The sequence below is a fragment of the Anabrus simplex genome, chromosome X (assembly GCF_040414725.1).
Source record: "Anabrus simplex isolate iqAnaSimp1 chromosome X, ASM4041472v1, whole genome shotgun sequence".
Classification (NCBI taxonomy): Eukaryota; Metazoa; Arthropoda; class Insecta; order Orthoptera; family Tettigoniidae; genus Anabrus; species Anabrus simplex.
In genome coordinates this window covers 194,891,880-194,911,302 of record NC_090279.1, presented here as the reverse complement: position 1 = coordinate 194,911,302, position 19,423 = coordinate 194,891,880, and the positions used below count along the sequence as shown (strand labels likewise).

Below are 19,423 nucleotides of genomic sequence, written 5' to 3'. Positions count from 1 at the left end.
CCCTTCCTATTGTCTGTTTGTTGATTCTGGTTTGCAGTCTGATTTGCTTGTCTGCAAGTTTCCTGATTTTGTCGGTTTTGTTTCTTAGGTCTTCCACTGTAATTTTTAGCTCATCCACATCTTCCTTGATTTCTGTAATCCACTTAATGTTGCTATTCCATGAATTTTCTATTATTTTCCTGATGATCTTGTACTCTGGTGTCCTGATTAGATGTCCAAACGTTGATATGCATTTCTTCCTGATTGTGCTCATTACTGGTTCTATGTCCGGCTCCACGGCTAAATGGTTAGCGTGCCGGCCTTTGGTCACAGGGGTCTCGGGTTCGATTCCCGGCAGGGTTGGGAATTTTAACCACAATTGGTTAATTTCGCTGGCACAGGGGCTGGGTGTATGTGACGTCTTCATCATCATTTCATCCTCATCACGACGCGCAGGTCGCCTACAGGTGTCAAATCAAAAGACCTGCAGTTGGCGAGCTGAACTTGTCCTCGGACACTCCCGGCACTAAAAGCCGTATGCAATTTCATTCACTGGTTCTGTTTCATTAGAAGCTACTCTCCAGTGTCCATCTTTTTGTTATGATTTGTTGATGCATGTTCTAATGAATCTTCTCTCTATCTTGAGTATTTTGTCTTCTGTGCAGTGTTAGTTGTTTTGAAGGTGGTTTCACTTGCATATGTTATTTCTGGTTGAGTGACTGTTTTGTAGTGTTGTAATTTTGTTGCTATGGACAGGCCCTTTTTGTTTTAGATATGCTTAGTGGTATATTGTGCTCTGGTCAATTTATTTATTCTGTTATGCCATGTTGGCTTTTCATTGAGGTTATATGTTATCATTTCTCCCAGATATTTAAATTTATCTACAATTTGGATTTCTTGGTTTCCTATGGCAATTTTGTTTATGAGTGGTGGGTCAGTTAACATTATTACTGTCTGTTAAAAAGATATTCCAAGACCAATTTTTTGTGCTATTTCCTGTAGTGATATAACTTGTCTGATTTCCTGAATGTTGTTGGACAAGAGAGCAAGGTCATCAGCAAATCCTAGGCAATTTAAACTTTTGTCTTGGAGTCTTCTAGTTTGGATGTTCTTTGGGTTAATCTTGTACCATTCCCTTATTATATATTCCGAGGCACAGTTGAACAGCAGTGGTGACAGAAGTCCACAAAGGTTATTGCAAGAGGTTTGTTTTGTTTCTTGTAGTATGCTATGGTTAATTTTAAAGTGATAATATGTTCTGCACAGCTTCTCCAAAGGTCTGAAGCCTGCTTGGGTATTCACCTAATTCTTCCTTTAGTTGCTCTTTGATCCTCCTGTATAGGATTCTGGAGAAAATCTTGTATGTGCAGTCTAAGAGAGAGATACTTTTGTAATTATCTGGATTGCTTTTATCTCCTTTTTTGTGGAGTGGATGAATTATGGCTGTGGTGCAATGTTCGGGGAAATTGTCTGTTATCCAGATTTTTGTTAGGGCCATGTGTAAGGATGTTCAAACTGTATCACTGGCTATTTCCACATTTCTGTGTAAACTTGGTCTTCTCTGCATGCCTTATAATTTTTCTACTCTCTGAGTGCTGTTTTCACCTCTTGGATTGTTGGAGGGTTTATGAGTTCAGGGGGGGGTCTTGTTGGATGTGTTTGTATTAATTGCTAAAGGTTCCTGGGATTCTTCACAATTCAAACGTTTAATGAATGTCTTTGCCATGATTTTGGTATTTTCCTTGTCATTATGTGTCTTTTTCCATCCTTGCTTTTCAGCATTAACGTGGAAAGGGAAAATTTTTGTATTTGTCTTCCAAACATTTTATAAAAGTCTCTGGAATTGGTTTTGTGATAATTTTCGTCTATTGAGTTGATTAGATCATTCTGTGATTGTTTCTTGGTTTGCCTGATAATTTGTGTGAACTTTTTCCTGGTATTTTTGAGTTTGGTTGCACTTTTTTCTGGTTTGTGTGTTTGAAATTTTAACCATGCCTGATGTCTTTCTTCATGAATTTTGTCACATTCTAAGGCCCATCAGGCATGTCTTTTACGTGGGTTCAATAGGGCTAAATTTTCAGCTTGTTGCCTGAGAATTGGAACCAGTTCTTCTAAGTTATCTGTCAGTTTTATGTTTTGTGTGACCTCTTTATATTTATCATTTCTAATTAATTGGCATGGATCAAAGTTCCTCTTTTGTTTATTGAATTTTGGTTTCTTTTTTAGTGGTGTGAACTCAGTTTAGATTTTCACTGTGTAATGATCTGAACCTGTACCTACTCCTCTTAATTCTTTAACATTGTAGATTAAGGATTTGTCCATAAATACATAAATACCTTTCTCCTTTTCTCCAATCAGGATGTTTCCAAGTTTTAAGTTTGTTTGGCCTCCTTTTGAAGTATGTGGACTTCAAGATCAGTTCGTGTTCTCTGCAGAGTTCAACAAGTCTTTGACCATTCTTATTTGTATGTTTATGTGGAGCCCATTTGCCAATGATATCTTGGTATTTCTTTTCTCTTCCGAGTTGGGCATTGAAGTCCCCTAACAGGATCTTAACATTGTTAATATTTACTTGGTTTACTGTTTGGTCTAGGAGATCCCAAAACTTTTCCACTTCTTTCCTAGTCTTTTTTAGAAAATTCTTTTCATTAGTAGGGGCATGGGCATTTATTATGGTATAAATTTTGTTAAAACTCAAAGTTGCAATTCTGGGTGAGATGACTTGAAAATCGATTAACAAATGTATTATTTTCACACTGACTATAAACCCAGATCCAAATTGGGGACATTGTTTCATAACCCTTAGTCCAGGTTTCCCATTGTAAATTCTGTAGACTTGAGATTCAAATGGTTCTTCTGTAGTATTTCTCATCTCCCAGAGTGCTGCTACTAAAATATTCTCTTTATCTAATTTGTCCATCAAGTTCTTTAGTTTTCCTGCTTTAAGTAAAGAATTATTATCATGAGTTGCAGTTTAGTTGATCTGATCTTGTTTGATCCTGTTCTTATGTGCTGGGATAGGAATGGGTGACTGCCAACGCTCCAACTCGTTGACGCCTTCTAGGTGGCTACCCACCGAGTCCGATGTAGCCTTCTCCTGCTTTCTTGAACTGTGTGGTGGAATTCTTTTTCCTAAATGACCTTTCCATGGTTGACTTTCGAAGGTAGTTAATCTTGGCACACCAGGCAAATGCTGGAGCTGTACCTTAATTAAGGCCACGGCCGCTTCCTTCCCATTCCTAGCCATTTCCTGTCCCATCATCGCCATAAGACCAATCTGTGTCAGTGCGACGTAAAGCAACTTTGAAAAAAAAAAAAAAAAAAAAAAACCTTGGATGGAGCAAGCTCCGATTTACAACTATGGTTGTAAACCACAGATGGACAACCCCAGATGTTCAGGATTCTGGGTTGGCATTTCCTCCTGCAGTGGTTTCCAACTTTTGAAATTTTTAATTTTTCATGTTTTGAGAGGAAATACTTAAATATTCAAGATTATCACTGTACGTATGCGTACATTTGTAAAAAGTTAATATTTTTATTAATACAGTAGACTCTCACTGAACCGACCTTCGCTTATCCGACATTCTGTGTTATCCGACACTGGTAGGCTTAATTTGAACTTTAAGTGGAGGCAATTCTGGGACACCTGGTGTGGAGGGTGCAACCGTGGTACAAGCACTGGCAGTCATGCAGTAGGACCGGGCTTTTCTCAAGGACAGGTGCAGCGAATTTTCAGTCATTGTTCAGTGTAGTATTGGTTGGGTGCAGATGTTATAATTTTTATATCCTCTGTGAGTATCACTAAGTTTTACAATATTTAAAATTCTTCCACCGTTTTGATACTTTTTTTGCCTTTTGGCAAAAATTTTTAAAATATATTTTTTTATTTATTTGTCAACAGTACATGTTTCGTTCCTTATTTAGGAACATCCTCGGCTGTTATTGTAGCTTAGGTGAATTGCTAAGATTTAAAATACATTAATTTGCAGGTACGGTACATTGATTCATTTAAAAACTACTGAAAATACCAATTAAATTAAATGATATTAAAAACAATGTAGGGTTTAGTGTGTTAATAATGTAAGAGCGGATGATTACATAGTTGGTCAGCTTAAAAACTGTGTCTATTCATTTGAATAGTTGTTAAAAATTTCATTTTATTACATTAAAAAGTCTGTTTGCGGTTAAAAGTTTTAAAAAATCTGAACAGTGTTACGAAGTCAAACATTTTTTTAAAACTTTTAACCGCAAACAGACTTTTTAATGTAACAAAATGAAATTTTTAACAACTATTCAAATGAATAGACACAGTTTTTAAGCTGACCAACTATGTAATCATCCGCTCTCACATTATTAACACACTAAACCCTACATTGTTTTTAATATCATTTAATTTAATTGGTATTTTCAGTAGTTTTTAAATGAATCAATGTACCGTACCTGCAAATTAATGTATTTTAAATCTTAGCAATTCACCTAAGCTACAATAACAGCTGAGGATGTTCCTAAATAAGGAACGAAACATGTACTGTTGACAAATAAATAGGAAAAAAAAAAAATTGCCAAAAGGCAAAAAAAAAGTATCAAAACGGTGGAAGAATTTTAAATATTGTAAAACTTAGTGATTAAATTTTGATACGGAAAATGAAGTTGATTACTTGCAACTCTGTGAGTATGGCAAGTAAACAGAAGAAAGTGATTGTTTCTGTGGAAGATAAGTTGAGCGGGTTAAAGAGGCTGGACAAAGGGGAAACTCTGCAAAAAGTGGTTCCAGATTGTGGTGTTGGATGTGTTACGGTAGGAGACTGGAAACATAAGAGAGAAGAAATTGAAAAGTGATGCACTGAAAATTAGAAAAATGAAAAATGTGAGTATGAAAAAGTAAGTGAAGCACTATTTCTTTGGTTCTCTCAAAACTGGGAAAAAGGCCTGTCAATATCTGACCCCATTCTGCAAGAAATGGAGGTGTATTTCCAGAAGGAGTTTAATGAAGAGGACCCTAATTTTACTGCCATTGCTGGGTGGCGTGATCGGTGGAGAAACGGTACGGCATTGGGCAGCTTAATATCTGTGGAGAAAAACTGTCAGCTAAATCCAATGGGTTGTGAAATTTAAAAGGGAATTTCAAGAAATAATTCTTGCTGAAGGATTAACCGGTGATCAGATTTTAAATTGTGATGAGACTGGGCTGAATTTCAAGATGCTGCCAACAAAACTCTCGCAGCCCAAGCCAAGACGTCTGCACCTGGCTACAAGTGTAGTAAGGAAAGAGTTTCTGTTCTTGCTTGTAGTACTATTACTGGGAACTTAAAAGCAAAATTGCTTATGATCAGTAAAGCAAAGAAACCTAGGACATTTAAAAAAACATTTCTGTTCATGTTCATGTTCCTCCCTCCTAACATGACGTCATTATGCCCCCAATGGACCAAGGTGTGCTGGAAACATTGAAGAGGAAATATCGGCGGAAACTCCTTTCATCCCTGATGAGAAAATGGACAATGGCAACGACATGATAGAAAAGTTAAAACGAAATAACATAAAAGACATGGCATACTGGATAGTGCAGTCTTGGAAAGAAGTTGAAACAACATTAGAAAGTCTTGGAACATATTGTTGAGTGAGTTTGAACATCGAGAGGAGGTGGTACAAGAAGACATGGAAAACATTGTTCCCTTACTGAATTGCATTCCTGGCTGTGAGGATGCTATGACTCAACATGTGTGTAAGTGGTGTGCACAAGATTAGCTGTTTGAACTAACTGACCCTGATATTATTGGTTTTGTGAATGCTAACGAAAATGAAGATAATAAAGAAGAATGAGGCATTGCAGAACAAAAGGAGAAAACAAAAGGCCACTTCCTTGCTTTACACTGTTTGTTAACTTAAACCATTGAGTTCTTTCGGTTCTGACTTTAACACAGCTTTCGCTTTCATCATACATATTTTCCACCCTTGTCACTATCTGCTCATTTACTGCTTTTACTCTCATAGCTTCCCAGATCTTGTTTCTATGGACACTATCATATGCCTTTTCTGTGTCCATGAAGGCCATCACCAAATCTTCCCCATACTCATATTAAGTTTCTTGTAGCTGCCTCACTGTGAATATGAGGTCATAATTGACAGTTAAAACAAGCAATATTTTGATGTTGTGATCTATGTTATACTCATGTGCAGGTTATTTTTAGATATTTTGAGACATTACCAAAGGTTTTATGACGTTAACATGTCACACTGCATCAAGAATGCACAGACTCGTCTTATTTGACTGAAGATGTCCCGAAAACGGGAAGAAAAATGTCTCATTCTTATAACTTAACGTAGTCGTAATAATAAAGACGTTTTACAGTATTGTAAAGGTGAAATATTTGACGTAAAGATTTCACAAATTAATACTTATGACAATATGGGCTCAAGCATAAAGTTCATTATGTGTAACAAAACTTGAGATTTCGTGGATGATTTCCATACTCATTTTTCTAATTTCATTACTACGTGAACGCTTACGTTCAATTTCATTCTTAAAAATTGTAATAGTATCACCTCTAAGGCTTCTGTGGCAAATGTAGTTTCTTATTCAAACAGTATTGCTTAACCTAACATAATCGTATATGTACCATGAAAACGTATTTGAAGCACTATAAATTTACATACAAGCCTTTCCGAAATTTAACCAGGCACGAGAAAACATACTCTAACCTCTGAAATCGGTGATAAACTCTGCCGTATCTTGAGGTTTATCACTTTCTTACTAAGTTTCAACACATAACATTAAGATTAAGCACTCATTTTCTTCAGCCTTTATTTGTAACAAGTCAATAACTGCTATTAGCCATGTATTTACGCGTTTATTGCAAAAAACATGCTCTCCTCTTTCATTTCAAATTTTGTTTACAGTACGCTCGTTGATTACGAAATCACCTTCAAATGTCAACAAGAGCGCTTGCTAGTGCACGTAGCGAGAAAATGATACTCAAGATGATCGATCACCTTCAATACAACCACTGGAGTGCATAAATATTGATATCAGAAAACTTAATGAGCGCTTAATCACTCATAATAATGGATGCATGAGTGACTGGGTTCTCACTGTAACCAAAGGATAATACACAGTTTAAGAGCCTATAGGAATTTTCAAGGGAAAAATAAAAAACTGTCATTACAACGGGGTTCTCGATATGTGCCATACTAGCTATAGCAGACTTCTACTGTAACCATAAAAACAAAAACTCACACACTATCAGCTAAAATTTCAACATATAAATCACGGTTTTGTAAGGGTGGAATATTTTACATAAGGATTTCACAAGTTAACTCAAGTTTTGCACAACCTGATTGCCGCTTCATACCGATTTTAATGTGTGTAGATTTTTCCGACTTTTATCAAAAATCGTATATAATGACAATCTGCTATAGACAGTAAATTTTTCGCTGTTATGAATTCTCGCTATAACAGACTTCTATTGTATGTATGTATCATTTATGAATTACCTATAAAAGAACCCATTATAACAGAACAACATGTTTTCTAAATAACATTCTCAGATTCTATTAAATCACATTTAAACATTCATATAAATATATGTACAATATTGTTTACATTGCATAAATGGGTAGTATTACATGGCTGTATTCAAGTACAGAAAGCTTTCTCAAATCTATTTTTATTTACAAAACATCCCTCAGTTGAAGGTTGCCGTAATGGACAAAGCATAATGAAAGAAATGAAGTTATAACTTTGACTCACAATAAATAAACAAGTGGAAATAAAGGGCTTCAACCTTCATATAATTTGTCACACTTGTTCATAATATCACACATTCACGATCATTGACAAGTTTACACAACATAAACGTTGTACAGGGTCTGGCAGAAACTAGCTACCACTTTCAATGGTTGGTAGCAGTAGAGGTAAAACAGAGCAGGGTAGCATGAAGCAGGAAGGATGCCATTTTAGTTATCATGGAGCGTTGGACTGCGACGCATCGCGCTTTTGTGATTGAAGCATATTTCAAACAATGTAGTTAGCCACGCAGCGGAAGTTTCGACAGCAATTCAACATTGGGAGACACGGAAGAGTAACAGAACGGCACGCAATTCGGTGGTGGGTTGAGCAGTTTTGTGCTATCTCAAGTGCCACGAATAAGAAGCCACTGGGAAAGCCAAAGACAGTGCAGATGCCAAAAAACATTGAGAGAGTACGGAATGCTGTTGACAGGAGTCCTAAGCGTTCAGTAAACAAACTCACTGCAGTTTTGCATATGTCAGACAGAAGTGTGCATCGCATTCTCCACAATGATTTAGCTTATCATCTGTACAAAATGCAGGTGACTCATAAGTTATTGCAGCGTGTCTACACCTCCCAGAAACAATTCTGTACTGACTTTATCAACTTATTGGATGAGAAAAGGGACATTCTTCCCAGCGCGATAATGTCGGATGAGGCACACTTTGAACTGACAGGCTATGTCAACAAGCAAAACATGCGATACTGGAGAAATGTGAATCCACAAGAACTCCATGAAAAATCACTCCATAGTGCAAAGGTCATGGTTTGGTACGGTGTTTCGGCTTCCAGGATTATTGGATCCTACTTGTTTGTGGATCAACACAGAAACTCACTCACAGTGAATTTGGAATGTTACAGAGGCCTACTGACGACCTTCCCGATTCCTGAATTACAGAGATAGGGGTTAATTTTACATCACTTCTTGAGACACGATGGTAACGTTACGTACGGTGTTCGCGGGAAGAATTATCACACATTTCGGGGACATACCGTGGTCGGCTAGATACCCTGATTTGAGTACTTGTAATTTCTTTCTGTGGGGGTACCTCAAGAGCCAAGTGTTTACATTGCGTATCCCCAACTTAAGAGACTCTGAGGCGACGCATTTCTGAAGAGGTCCACGCAATTCCATCTGAAATGCTGTGGAAAGTAATGGACAGCTTCTTTCATTGACTCCATGCGTGCATTGCAATAGATGGTGGTTATCTAAAAGATGTGATTTTCAAAAAATTAAAATAAAACATGACTTGTGTTATTGTGTCATAAAATGGCATTATGTTACATATCAGTTACCACTCTAGTCATTTACATTCCCTATTTAGTGTTACTGTTGGACCTATACTAAAATGGTAGATTGTTTCTGCTGGACCCTGTACGTACATTTATACACACATTTAAAAGTGATTTGATAAAATCTGAATATGTTCTTGTAGAACACAACGTGTCATTCTGTTAACTGTTTTCTTTTCCAGGTATTACAGTGTTTTCTTGTGCTCGACAGACTGAAAAACTTAAAGGTTATATTACTTAACCTGAATGTAAATACCAAGTTTAATGAAAATCCACCCATCCATTTTTCTATGATGCTGTAATAGACCAACAGAAGAAAATAAAACTGAACCTGACATAGGCCATTGCTTGGCCTGTCCAGTATGTAAACTAAGTATCAGGTTAATATATAAAAATTTTACTAATAGTATATTGATAAAAATCTACTTTTCTGCAATTCCTATTACTTGCTGCTGGTGAATTGAGAAACTTAACATGTTTGCAAGTGTACTAACTTGGAAATATTTTTGTAGATAACTTTAGAGCACAGTTTTTGGCATAGCTTGGGACACAAAAAAGCACAAACACACAATGAGAAAATCAAAAACAAGAAAGCAATGACTTACATTGATAAAAAGTGTCCCATTATGCCCCAAATAATTTGCAGGCTTCAAGGTCATGCGTGCAAGAGGTCTAGATGAACAAGAGCTACCAAGGAAATGAAAAACTAAAGCAATTAAACTGACTGTAAAGGTGAACATAGATTAAAGGAGAAGGAAATATTTAATAGAGTTAAAAGAAAAATTTTACAGTTGATCTTGACTAGTTGAGATATCATTTTTAAATAATAAAAATTATTCAATTAGGGTAAGGTAATTTCTTTCCTTACATAACTTTTTAAAAGTTAAATCTAGTTCACTATCAATGAATAATAATATAGTGGCTTTGCTCTTTGTCATGAACCCAAACAAACTGAAAGCTAAACTTCAAATTCAGTTAATATTGATAACCAAGACTGGTGAACTGCAAGATGAAATCAGTAATGAAAATCATAGAAATAATCAAATTCAGTTAAGTAGAGTCCAGTTTAGGCTGTGTAATCAGAAGTCATTGTCATTCACCATTAATATTTTTTACAAAATAAGAAAGTAAAGACCCCTAAATAATAAAGGGTTACAATGACAATAGGTTGGGGACCCCCTTCTAGCAACAGCTGAGCACTGAAAAAATTATCATGGATAAGGTAGAAAAATGAAGGTCTCAACAATCACAGGCAAAACATGAACTGAAAATAAAATAAATTTATGGACCTATTTTTCAATTTATCTGGACTTGAGACCCATTGTAAGACCAACATCTTAGAAATAAAAGGTGACTTAAACAGGTTACAAGCATTAAAATTAAAAACAAAACAATAAAATGGAAAGTAGTCACTTAAGGCATTAACTTGGCGTTGTGTATGTTAGTTTATGGGAAAGACATCAATCATAAACAAAAAAAAGTAGACTTTCATACATAAAAGGCATTACAATGTAATTGAAATCATTTGGTAGGATCATTACGTTGTAATATTTTGTAACACCATGAAAGATGGCGGCGAGTGAGAGTAACTGTGTGTTTTTCCTCTGTGTTCTTTTAGGAGTTTTAGTGTCAAAACAAATAGTGTGCGCAAAAGAATATAGTGATGTTCATCTAGATGATCCAGCCAGTGATTCCATGTGTTGTGAAATGCTCGGAATTAAGTCTGTTCAATATAAACGGCTTTGTTTTTATTCCACGTGCTACGGCGGCTGCTGGCGTACCCAGGCCTCCCTTGCCGGAAGTATACGACTCGCCGTCTCAAGACTGAATATACCTCAGGTTGGAAACTGGTTGACTGCCGTTTGTCAGTTTCATTTTCCTTCACTGCCGACTACAAACCTCCCTTGCATTCTTGTAGCACCAGCTTCGATTCCAGCCTCCAGTAAATTATCTCGGTTTTCTACTCGGTCTACTTTAAGTTTGTTCTTGACATTCCTACTGTTAGCTGGTGATGTGGAGATAAACCCGGGACCCGCGGCGGATAGTGCGATCTCAGTTTACCATCAGAATATCTGCTCTCTTAAAAACAAAATTACTGACTGTGAGCTCTACCTACAAGAACTATCTTCTTTCGATATTGTCACCTTCTCTGAAAGTTGGTTAACTGACTTTGTTTCAGACACGGAAATCCCTCTTTCTAAAGAGTTTTCCATTTTCAGAATGGACCGTGGATCTCGGGGCGGGGGAGTTCTCCTGGCCGTTAAATCCAAATGGCATGCTAACCAACGTACTGATTTAAGTAGTGACTGCGAAGCCATTTGGGTAGAAGTGAAATTTCAACATTCCAAATATCTATTTGCTTGTTTTTACAGGCCACCTCGATCAACCCTCAATTATTCTGAAAATTTTCTCTCTTCTGTAATGAAAGCCATTAATCTGAATCCTAATGTAATTATATTAGGCGACTTTAACCTCTCTATTTCTTGGAATTCCCCTACTCATGGTGTCCCTTCTAATAGCCTTGACAAGTGGTATCTCGACCATTATATTACGGGCCTAGGCCTCCAACAGTACGTCCTTGAGAACACCTGCGGGGATAGTCTTCTTGACTACCTGCTCTGCTCCGTGGAGCCTTCCGTTATTTCTGTGGGACGAAATATTTTTAAATCAAACCACAAGTCTGTAGAGGCAACATTCTCTGTTGCCCCTCCCCGCCCCCCGAAATGTCATCGACCCTTTACCAGGAACTGTGTACCCTTGTGGCGGAAGGTTGATTGGCAGGCTGTCAATCACACCCTCTCTCTTCTACCCTGGCACTTGCTGCAAGTGGGTGAAGTGCAAGAAGAAGTGGACCTGTTCTATGACTGGACTCTTGCTGTGATCCGTGACCTTGTTCCCACTCGTAAAACATCCGCCAGATACCCACCTTGGAAGCAAAGTGACACCAAAATTGCAGAAATTAATAAAACGAAAGCCTGGAAAGACTGGAAAAGGTCACCTTCTGAAGCCAGGTCTAAAACTTTTTCTGACCTTCGCAAACACCATAAACAGCTTCTAAAACGGGATTACCAGGACTACATAAACTCTGCCTGTCTAGAAGTGAGAAGTAATAGCAAAAGATTCTGGTCTCTGATAAACAGCAGGAAAAATACAAAGCGTGTGCCAGACACAGTGACTTGGGGTGATAATCTAGCCAGTGGTAGTAATAGACCGGAAATTTTCAACGATTACTTTGCGTCTAATTTTGTTGCACCTGTTCAGTTCACTGATTTTCCGTCTATTGAGTCTGTTCCTTCTCATAGTCTCAGTAATCTTTCCACCTCTGAGTCAGAAGTCTATTCGTTACTTTCCTCCCTGCCAGAAAATAAACCTACTGGTCCGGATGGTCTCAGTCCTGTCTTCCTTAAGAATACCGCTACAACTCTTGCCCATCCTATTGCTGTTATATTTAACCGTTGCTTCTTAGCCGGCTACTTTCCTGACGACTGGAAAATTGCTAACATCACTCCGGTTTTTAAAAGTGGAAAGAGGTCTGATGTCAGAAACTATCGTCCGATTTCTATATTACCCACTCTGTCACTCATCTGTGAAAAGATTATCCACCAGCGCCTTCTTTCTTTCACACTTCCTTATATATTGTCCCAGCAGCATGGTTTTCTTCCTGGTAGCTGCTGCCTAACTAATCTGGCTGTTGTTCTCCATCGTGCAACATCTGCTCTTAACGCCGGTTCTCAACTGGACGTGTACTACATTGATATTGCTAAGGCTTTTGATACCGTAGACCACGCACTTCTTTCCTATAAACTCTCAGAACGTTTTAACATCCATGGTCGCTTGCTAACTCTCCTGCAGAGCTTCCTCAATACCAGAACTCAGCGTGTGGTTCTTGACGGGTTCAGTTTGACTCTTGTTATGGTACATTCTGGCATCCCACAGGGCAGTGTCCTAGGTCCGCTTCTTTTTGTCTTATTTATTGACGATCTCATTAATTCTATATCCTCCGTTTCTTGTGAAATTCTACTGTTTGCAGATGACTGTAAAATATTCAAACAAATCGATTCTTTATCTGACGTAAACTCCTTACAGAGTGGGCTTAATTCACTCTCTGAATGGTGCTCCACATGGCGTCTTAAGCCTAATCCTGCCAAGTGTTCCTCTATTTCGATCACGCTTCATAAATCCCCTATTCTCAGTAAATACTCCCTCCTCGGTAACCCGTTCCCAACTCTAGCAGAACAAAATGACTTAGGAGTGATGTTTGACAGTAAATTGTTATTTGTCCCCCATATACAAAAGATAACCGCGCGAGCAATGTCACTTCTCGGTTTGTTGTATAGATTTTCTGACATCACCGATATCCGCGCCCTCCGAGCCTACTATGTATCTTGCATCCTACCGATTATTGAATTCGCGTCTCCCATTTGGTCTACCTCTTCACCCACTAATCTGAATCATATTGACGGCGTGCAGTCATTCTTCTGTGCCATTGTTAGAGCCAGAGTATCTGATTGTCGAAACTTGAGCAGTAATCAGATACTAGACAAGTTAAACCTTCACCCGTTATCTAGTCACAGGAATGTAGCCGACCTTAGATTCCTATATAACGCTGTTAACGGTTTATTTCGTTCTCCTGAACCTGCATCCTTCTTTTCCTTACATGTTCCAACTCGCAAAACCAGGATTACTCCGCCCCTTCATATTCCGTATTCCCGCCTCTCTCTCGTTCAAAGAAGTTTATTTATCCGCATACCAACCCTCCTTAACTCTTTATCTTCTGACAGGAACTTGGACGTTTTTTCTTCGTATGCCTCCTTTAATGGATTCTTCCTTAACTTAACCTAGTTCATTTTGTTCATATTCCTTTTTTCTCTTCTCATTGCTGTCCTCTCTTTTGTACATAATATAATATTTATTTATTTTTTACTGTACTATACAATTACTTAAGTGTTATATCTGTATTTATCTTACTGTGCCTAGCTATAAGTTCTTCTCTTCGTTTTACGTTCAGCAATTTTTCTCGTTGTTTCTTTAGCCCTTATTTTTTGTTTTTATATGTTGTGTCTCTAATTTTGTTAGTTTTTAATTTTTTCCTCTATTTTTATCGTTAGATGTTTTTTCGTCATTATTCTTCCACTTTTCTTTATGCTTTCCTTGTGCTACTCTATTGTAAATATGTATTTCATTGCGGAACTCTGTAATTCGGCTTCTCGCTGTTTTGGTTTCCCAAATAAATAAATAAATAAAAATAAATAACACTCAAATCAGCGGGTAAGGATGAAAAGTAATCTTCATGAAACAGTCATTGACTACAAGAGATAAGGACAATTAAACAGAAGTAATGTATAACTAGTTCACCTTGAAAACGTAGAATTCATACAAAGATATTAATTAAATGAAGTACATATTAAGATAATGAGATTTCAATGAATAAAATGTTACAAGACTAAAATGAAGACCATTACAAAGTTCTAAAACTAGAATCCCATATACAGGGACATTATTTTATCTGTTTGGGGGGATTCTCACTCGCCCGGCTGCCTGCACTGCAAGCCTGTCTCCCGCCAAGCCCTTTGCCGTATTCAGCCGTGTTTTTGCATAAGATTTCCTGAATTTTATGAAGGTATTTTGTATATACACACTCGCTCATGTAATACAAATGGCATTGGGACAACACACTGAGCACACTGAATACTTGACAAAACTGAACTTTACGCTGATAAAGCTCTCAGCAGACTGCATAGGAGTGGAGCTTGTTGTGCGCTGAGAACCGCATAACAGCAAAGTGCTTGGCGGGAAACAGGCAAGATGCCTAGGAAGGGGCTATGTTGATATATTTTTAAATCCATTAAATATTAGGTTATTTAAAATGCAGAAAATTTTAATATGATGAAAGTCCAAGGTGCTGAAGATATCAATTATTTCTTGAGGTCTGGATCAAAACTGGAAATCATCTTAACACTTTCAGCTCCTTTGGGTCACTACATCAAGTAATAGCATAGGAAGACATTAATTAAAGGAACACAGATTAGAACAACCACAGAAATCTTGTGGTCTGAAGTGGGAAAAAAAAAAAAAAAAAAAACAGACTTAAATTACTTTTTGATCCAGATAAAACTAATGAACTACAAACATGCTTTGAAAAATCATCTCCCCCAGGAGCACACATCACGAGTATCCTGCTGCTGATTAACTCACAATCAACTGACTTGTTTTCAATTCTTGGTAGCACTGAACAATGAAATCAGGTGACTTCTTAATGCCTAGTTTACACGGTGCCAGTTGATGACATAATTGTCAGAAGACCAGGAGTGTTGGCTGTGCGGTTAGGGGTGTGCGGCTGTGAGCTTGCATCCGGAAGATAGTGGGTTCGAATCCCACTGTCAGCAGCCCTGAAGATGGTTTTCCGTGGTTTCCCATTTTCACACCAGGCAAATGCTGGGGCTGTACCTTAATTAAGGCCACGGCCACTTCCTTCCAACTCCTAGGCCTTTCCTATCCCGTCGTCGCCATAAGACCTATCTGTGTCGGTGTGACATAAAGCCACTAGCAAGAAGGAAAAAAAAAATTGTCAGAAGACATTTGACTGGCTTAAAATTATTGGCTACGTGTCAACACTTCGGTCCAGTTATCTAGCGAATCGCCCTCGCAGTTGCCAAGGCAGTCGATTGTCTCCAGGGCCCAGCTGCAACCCCCACCACTCATAGCTCAGTAATGTTGGAACCGTGTGGAAAGTGACAGACCAGTAGCTGTATATTTATTTTGTGGCAGTTCACTTGTATCAACCGAGAGGTGCAGCTGCCTGCTTGGTCATGATAATTTAAATACTTTAATTTTTAAATTATTTGTAAGCTGTTCGCGTAGGTTATGGCTCCAAAGTAGGATGACTATACTAACGTAAAATTCGTTGAGCTGTATAGAGAACGATGATGTTTGTGGGACCAGCATGAAGACCTGTACAAAGACAAAAATGCTCATCAAGTGGCACTTTCTGAGATTACCGATAAAATTAACATTCAAGGATTCAGTGTGATTGAGGTCAAAACTTTGCATGACTGAGCAATGAATTCTTCGGACATATAATTACAGAATAAATTTAATTCCTCACGGGATACTACAGATGCTGCACACTCAGCCATTTCTCATCATTACAGGCGTGGTAATAACTTCCTCGTGTGAACAGGTTCTCGTTCAACTGGACTGACCAGAGATTGTCCCACAATAATTAGAGGACATTGTTGCCAGCAATTGTCTCACCAACTGGCATCATGTAAACTAGACATAAGCGATTATTAGAAGTTCCAATGGCAGGCGATAGGAAGTAGAGGAAATTAACAGGGCATAGTAATTAAATAGGAGGGCGGGTCAAATGACTTGCACAAATAAACGAACACAGGGTTCAAATAAAAAAAAAAATTAAGAAGACCCACAAGGCATATTTATATAAGGTTATTAAGACCGTAAATTTCTAAAAACTGTTTAGGAAACCTTAAACATCAAACTGAGGTTACAGTTATTAAGATGAATTTGGTTTTAAAAACTTCAATATTGCTGTTAAATTTAGTTGAAATACCAAATTTACATCATTTTAATACTAACTTAAGCATAAAGAATGGAAAAAAGATATCACATTTGCACATCTCTGAGTCGTACTCAGTGCCTGTTGTGTTATTAGCTTGTACATTAAATTGTGAACTTACTGTTATCATATTTTTTATTAATTGTTTAAATATTAGAAATGTTTATGTACCTTTCATCTTCCACTGTGAATTTGTACACCTTTTTTTTATCTTATTTATTTATTTATTTATTTATTTATTTATTTATTTATTTATTTATTTATTTATTTATTTATTTATTTATTTATTTATTTATTTATTTATTTATTTATTTATTTATTTATTTATGTTGTTGTTGTTGTTGTGCTGCTAGGGGTCAACTCATGGGGTCCTGGTCCTAGTCATGATGCTTTTGGTGGCCACAGTGCGACGGGTAACAGTTCTGCGTCCAATTGTCAAGAGCTACCACCATTCGCAACGGAAGGTATTCGTGGCTTTTTGGCAGAGCTCTTCAGGTGCCATGGTCTGTCGGGTGCAGCTGGTATCTTGACGAGGATGCAGGATGTTGGTGGCAACAATAACACCAACAACAAGGAACTGTCAGGTCCAAAAGAGGAAGTGAAGTTGGAGGGACAGCCTATAGCAACAACGTATAGTTCAGAAAATACTGTACCAAAGATGAGAACTAATCTAATGCCCCCTCTTGAAGAAAGGCTTCCGCCGATGATTATGAGCCCTACAGAGAGGATGTACAATCCCCTTCCTATACCACACAACAGCAGGTCGGTTCCGCCACACATTCCGAGAAATAGACTTCCTCCGCCCGGCAGTATGCCCACCTTTATTCCTGCAGTAATTAATCAACGTCCTCGAGAAATCCTGCCACAAGGTCTAAGACCACCACCCAACTTATATACACCCCCTCCCATCCGTATGCCAAGGCCTCCTTCCCGGTGGATGACACCTCGGCCAGGAGCAGGAGGAGGACCACCTCCACGACAGGCAGGTGGACTACCTCCACGACCGGCAGGAGGACCACCTTCGCGACAGACAGGTGGACCACCTCCACGACAGGCAGGTGGACTACCTCCACGACAGGCAGGTGGACCACCTCCTCGACCGGCAGGAGGACCACCTCCACGACAGGCAGGAGGACCGCCTCCACGACCGTTTCCCTGGATAAGGCCACCTCCTAATTTTGGTGACTGAATTAGTGTGTATGCATTGCGTGAGCAAACGTAAAACAAGTGCCTGTTGGGCACAACTCGATGTGCAATGTCAAGTGTTTTTTGTGAGTAATATGCTCCAGCAGTTCCTCCAGTGCTAAGACTGCAAAATGTTCCTTTGAAAAGAGACATAAGAATGACATAAGCAAGACAGGAATGTACTTTGTTGAGGCAAAACTGTGTTGAATTTTCTAATTGTGCTTGAATATTTATCATGCGTGCACTCACGAACATGGTCATATGAAGGTATATAACCGGAAAACACTTTTTTAAACGGAAAAAAATAACGTGTTAAGACGAGCAGTAACGTAAGTTTGTTACGTCTGACTTTAACGAAAGTAGTTTGCTATTAAAAATGAATTAAGTTATAAAAGTATATAAATGTAGCATACACAAGTGTGTGAAAAGATTTATTTGTATGTTACTTGTGATGTTTTCCTTTTTTTTTTTTCTCACGACTCATAATAGGTAATGAGATGATGTGTTGTTTGAGAGTTGAGAGCTGAAGAAAACAAGAAGTGGCTCTCTGCTAAAGGAGCCTCACTTCAATGACCTAGTTACAAAGTGAAGGTAAGGAACAGTGAGTGTGGCAGAGAAATCTTGATGAACGGAGAATTCTTTTGGTTAATGTACATTTGCTGAAACAGTTTTATAGAAACCATTTATTAAAAAACACAGTTCATCTCTGCCTTGTAATAATGGTGCTATATATATTTGGGTAAATGCGTTTGTATTTGTTAAATTATTGTGTGAAATGTTGATGTAAATTTCTTTACATGGACTTTGATGACTGTAGTTTATAGGATCTTTGAACATTCGGATGTGTACAGAACTTCAGTGTAAACATTGAGTGTGTGTATGAGTGCTTTAGCAGAGAGAATAGTACAAAATCATGACGTTTTAGTAAACTTTTGTTGTCAGTTCTACCTGTTGGATTGGTCAATCCTCTGATCTCTTGTTCAGCTAAAAGACCATCAGATTTACAGCAGTAGAAGGAAGGAAGCAAGCAAGCAGATCAAGATGATGGGCACTTCAACACACACTAGCTGTTGTATACACCCTTGCCAGTTACACATGGTGCAGTTATGCGAGTTGCTCAGGATTTGGCTAATTGTGACTCACAGTCTCTGAAATTTGGAAGGTGGGAGGAGACTGTCTTTGGTGAGAACATGGTTGTAATAGAGAAAGAAATTGAAAAGAGGGTGGGGTAACCAATTTAAGTACAAAGTTTCATTGCAGGACAAATTAGGTTTACTTCCACCTTCATACAAATTTTTAGAAAGGTAAGGTTGTGAACGCACTCATGCAGTTACATTAGTTGACAAAAGAGGATGGATGTACCCACATTTTGTTGTTTATAACTAGCAACTGTTCACATTTTTTATCCTGAGTTTTACTGCCAGCTTCTGTGCTATAAATCGGTCTGTAAGAAACTCACGATCTGATGAAAGTTGGATCTTCCCATCTACAGCTTATGCTGGAGGTAGGGTTTTAGAACCTCACAGTAACAAACATAGACACAGTACAACAAATACAGTATCACAGTCAACTTTCAAAAATTAGGTCTAATGATATTTTTAACT

The 19,423-nt window shown here is 37.9% G+C and overlaps 1 protein-coding gene across 4 annotated transcripts in view; it reads left to right on the top strand.

The window, feature by feature from the left end:
* The window catches only part of LOC136886332 (cyclin-dependent kinase 12), a 211,644-nt gene extending 192,844 nt beyond the window's left edge, over positions 1-18,800 (top strand). For all 4 annotated transcript variants that reach the window (XM_068230699.1, XM_067159065.2, XM_067159067.2 and 1 more), the window contains exon 13: positions 16,988-18,800. In XM_068230699.1, the coding sequence (XP_068086800.1) occupies positions 16,988-17,823 (836 nt within the window). In that variant the 3' untranslated portion in view covers positions 17,824-18,800. The remainder of the gene's footprint in view (positions 1-16,987) is intronic.
* Positions 18,801-19,423: the final 623 nt, after the last annotated feature.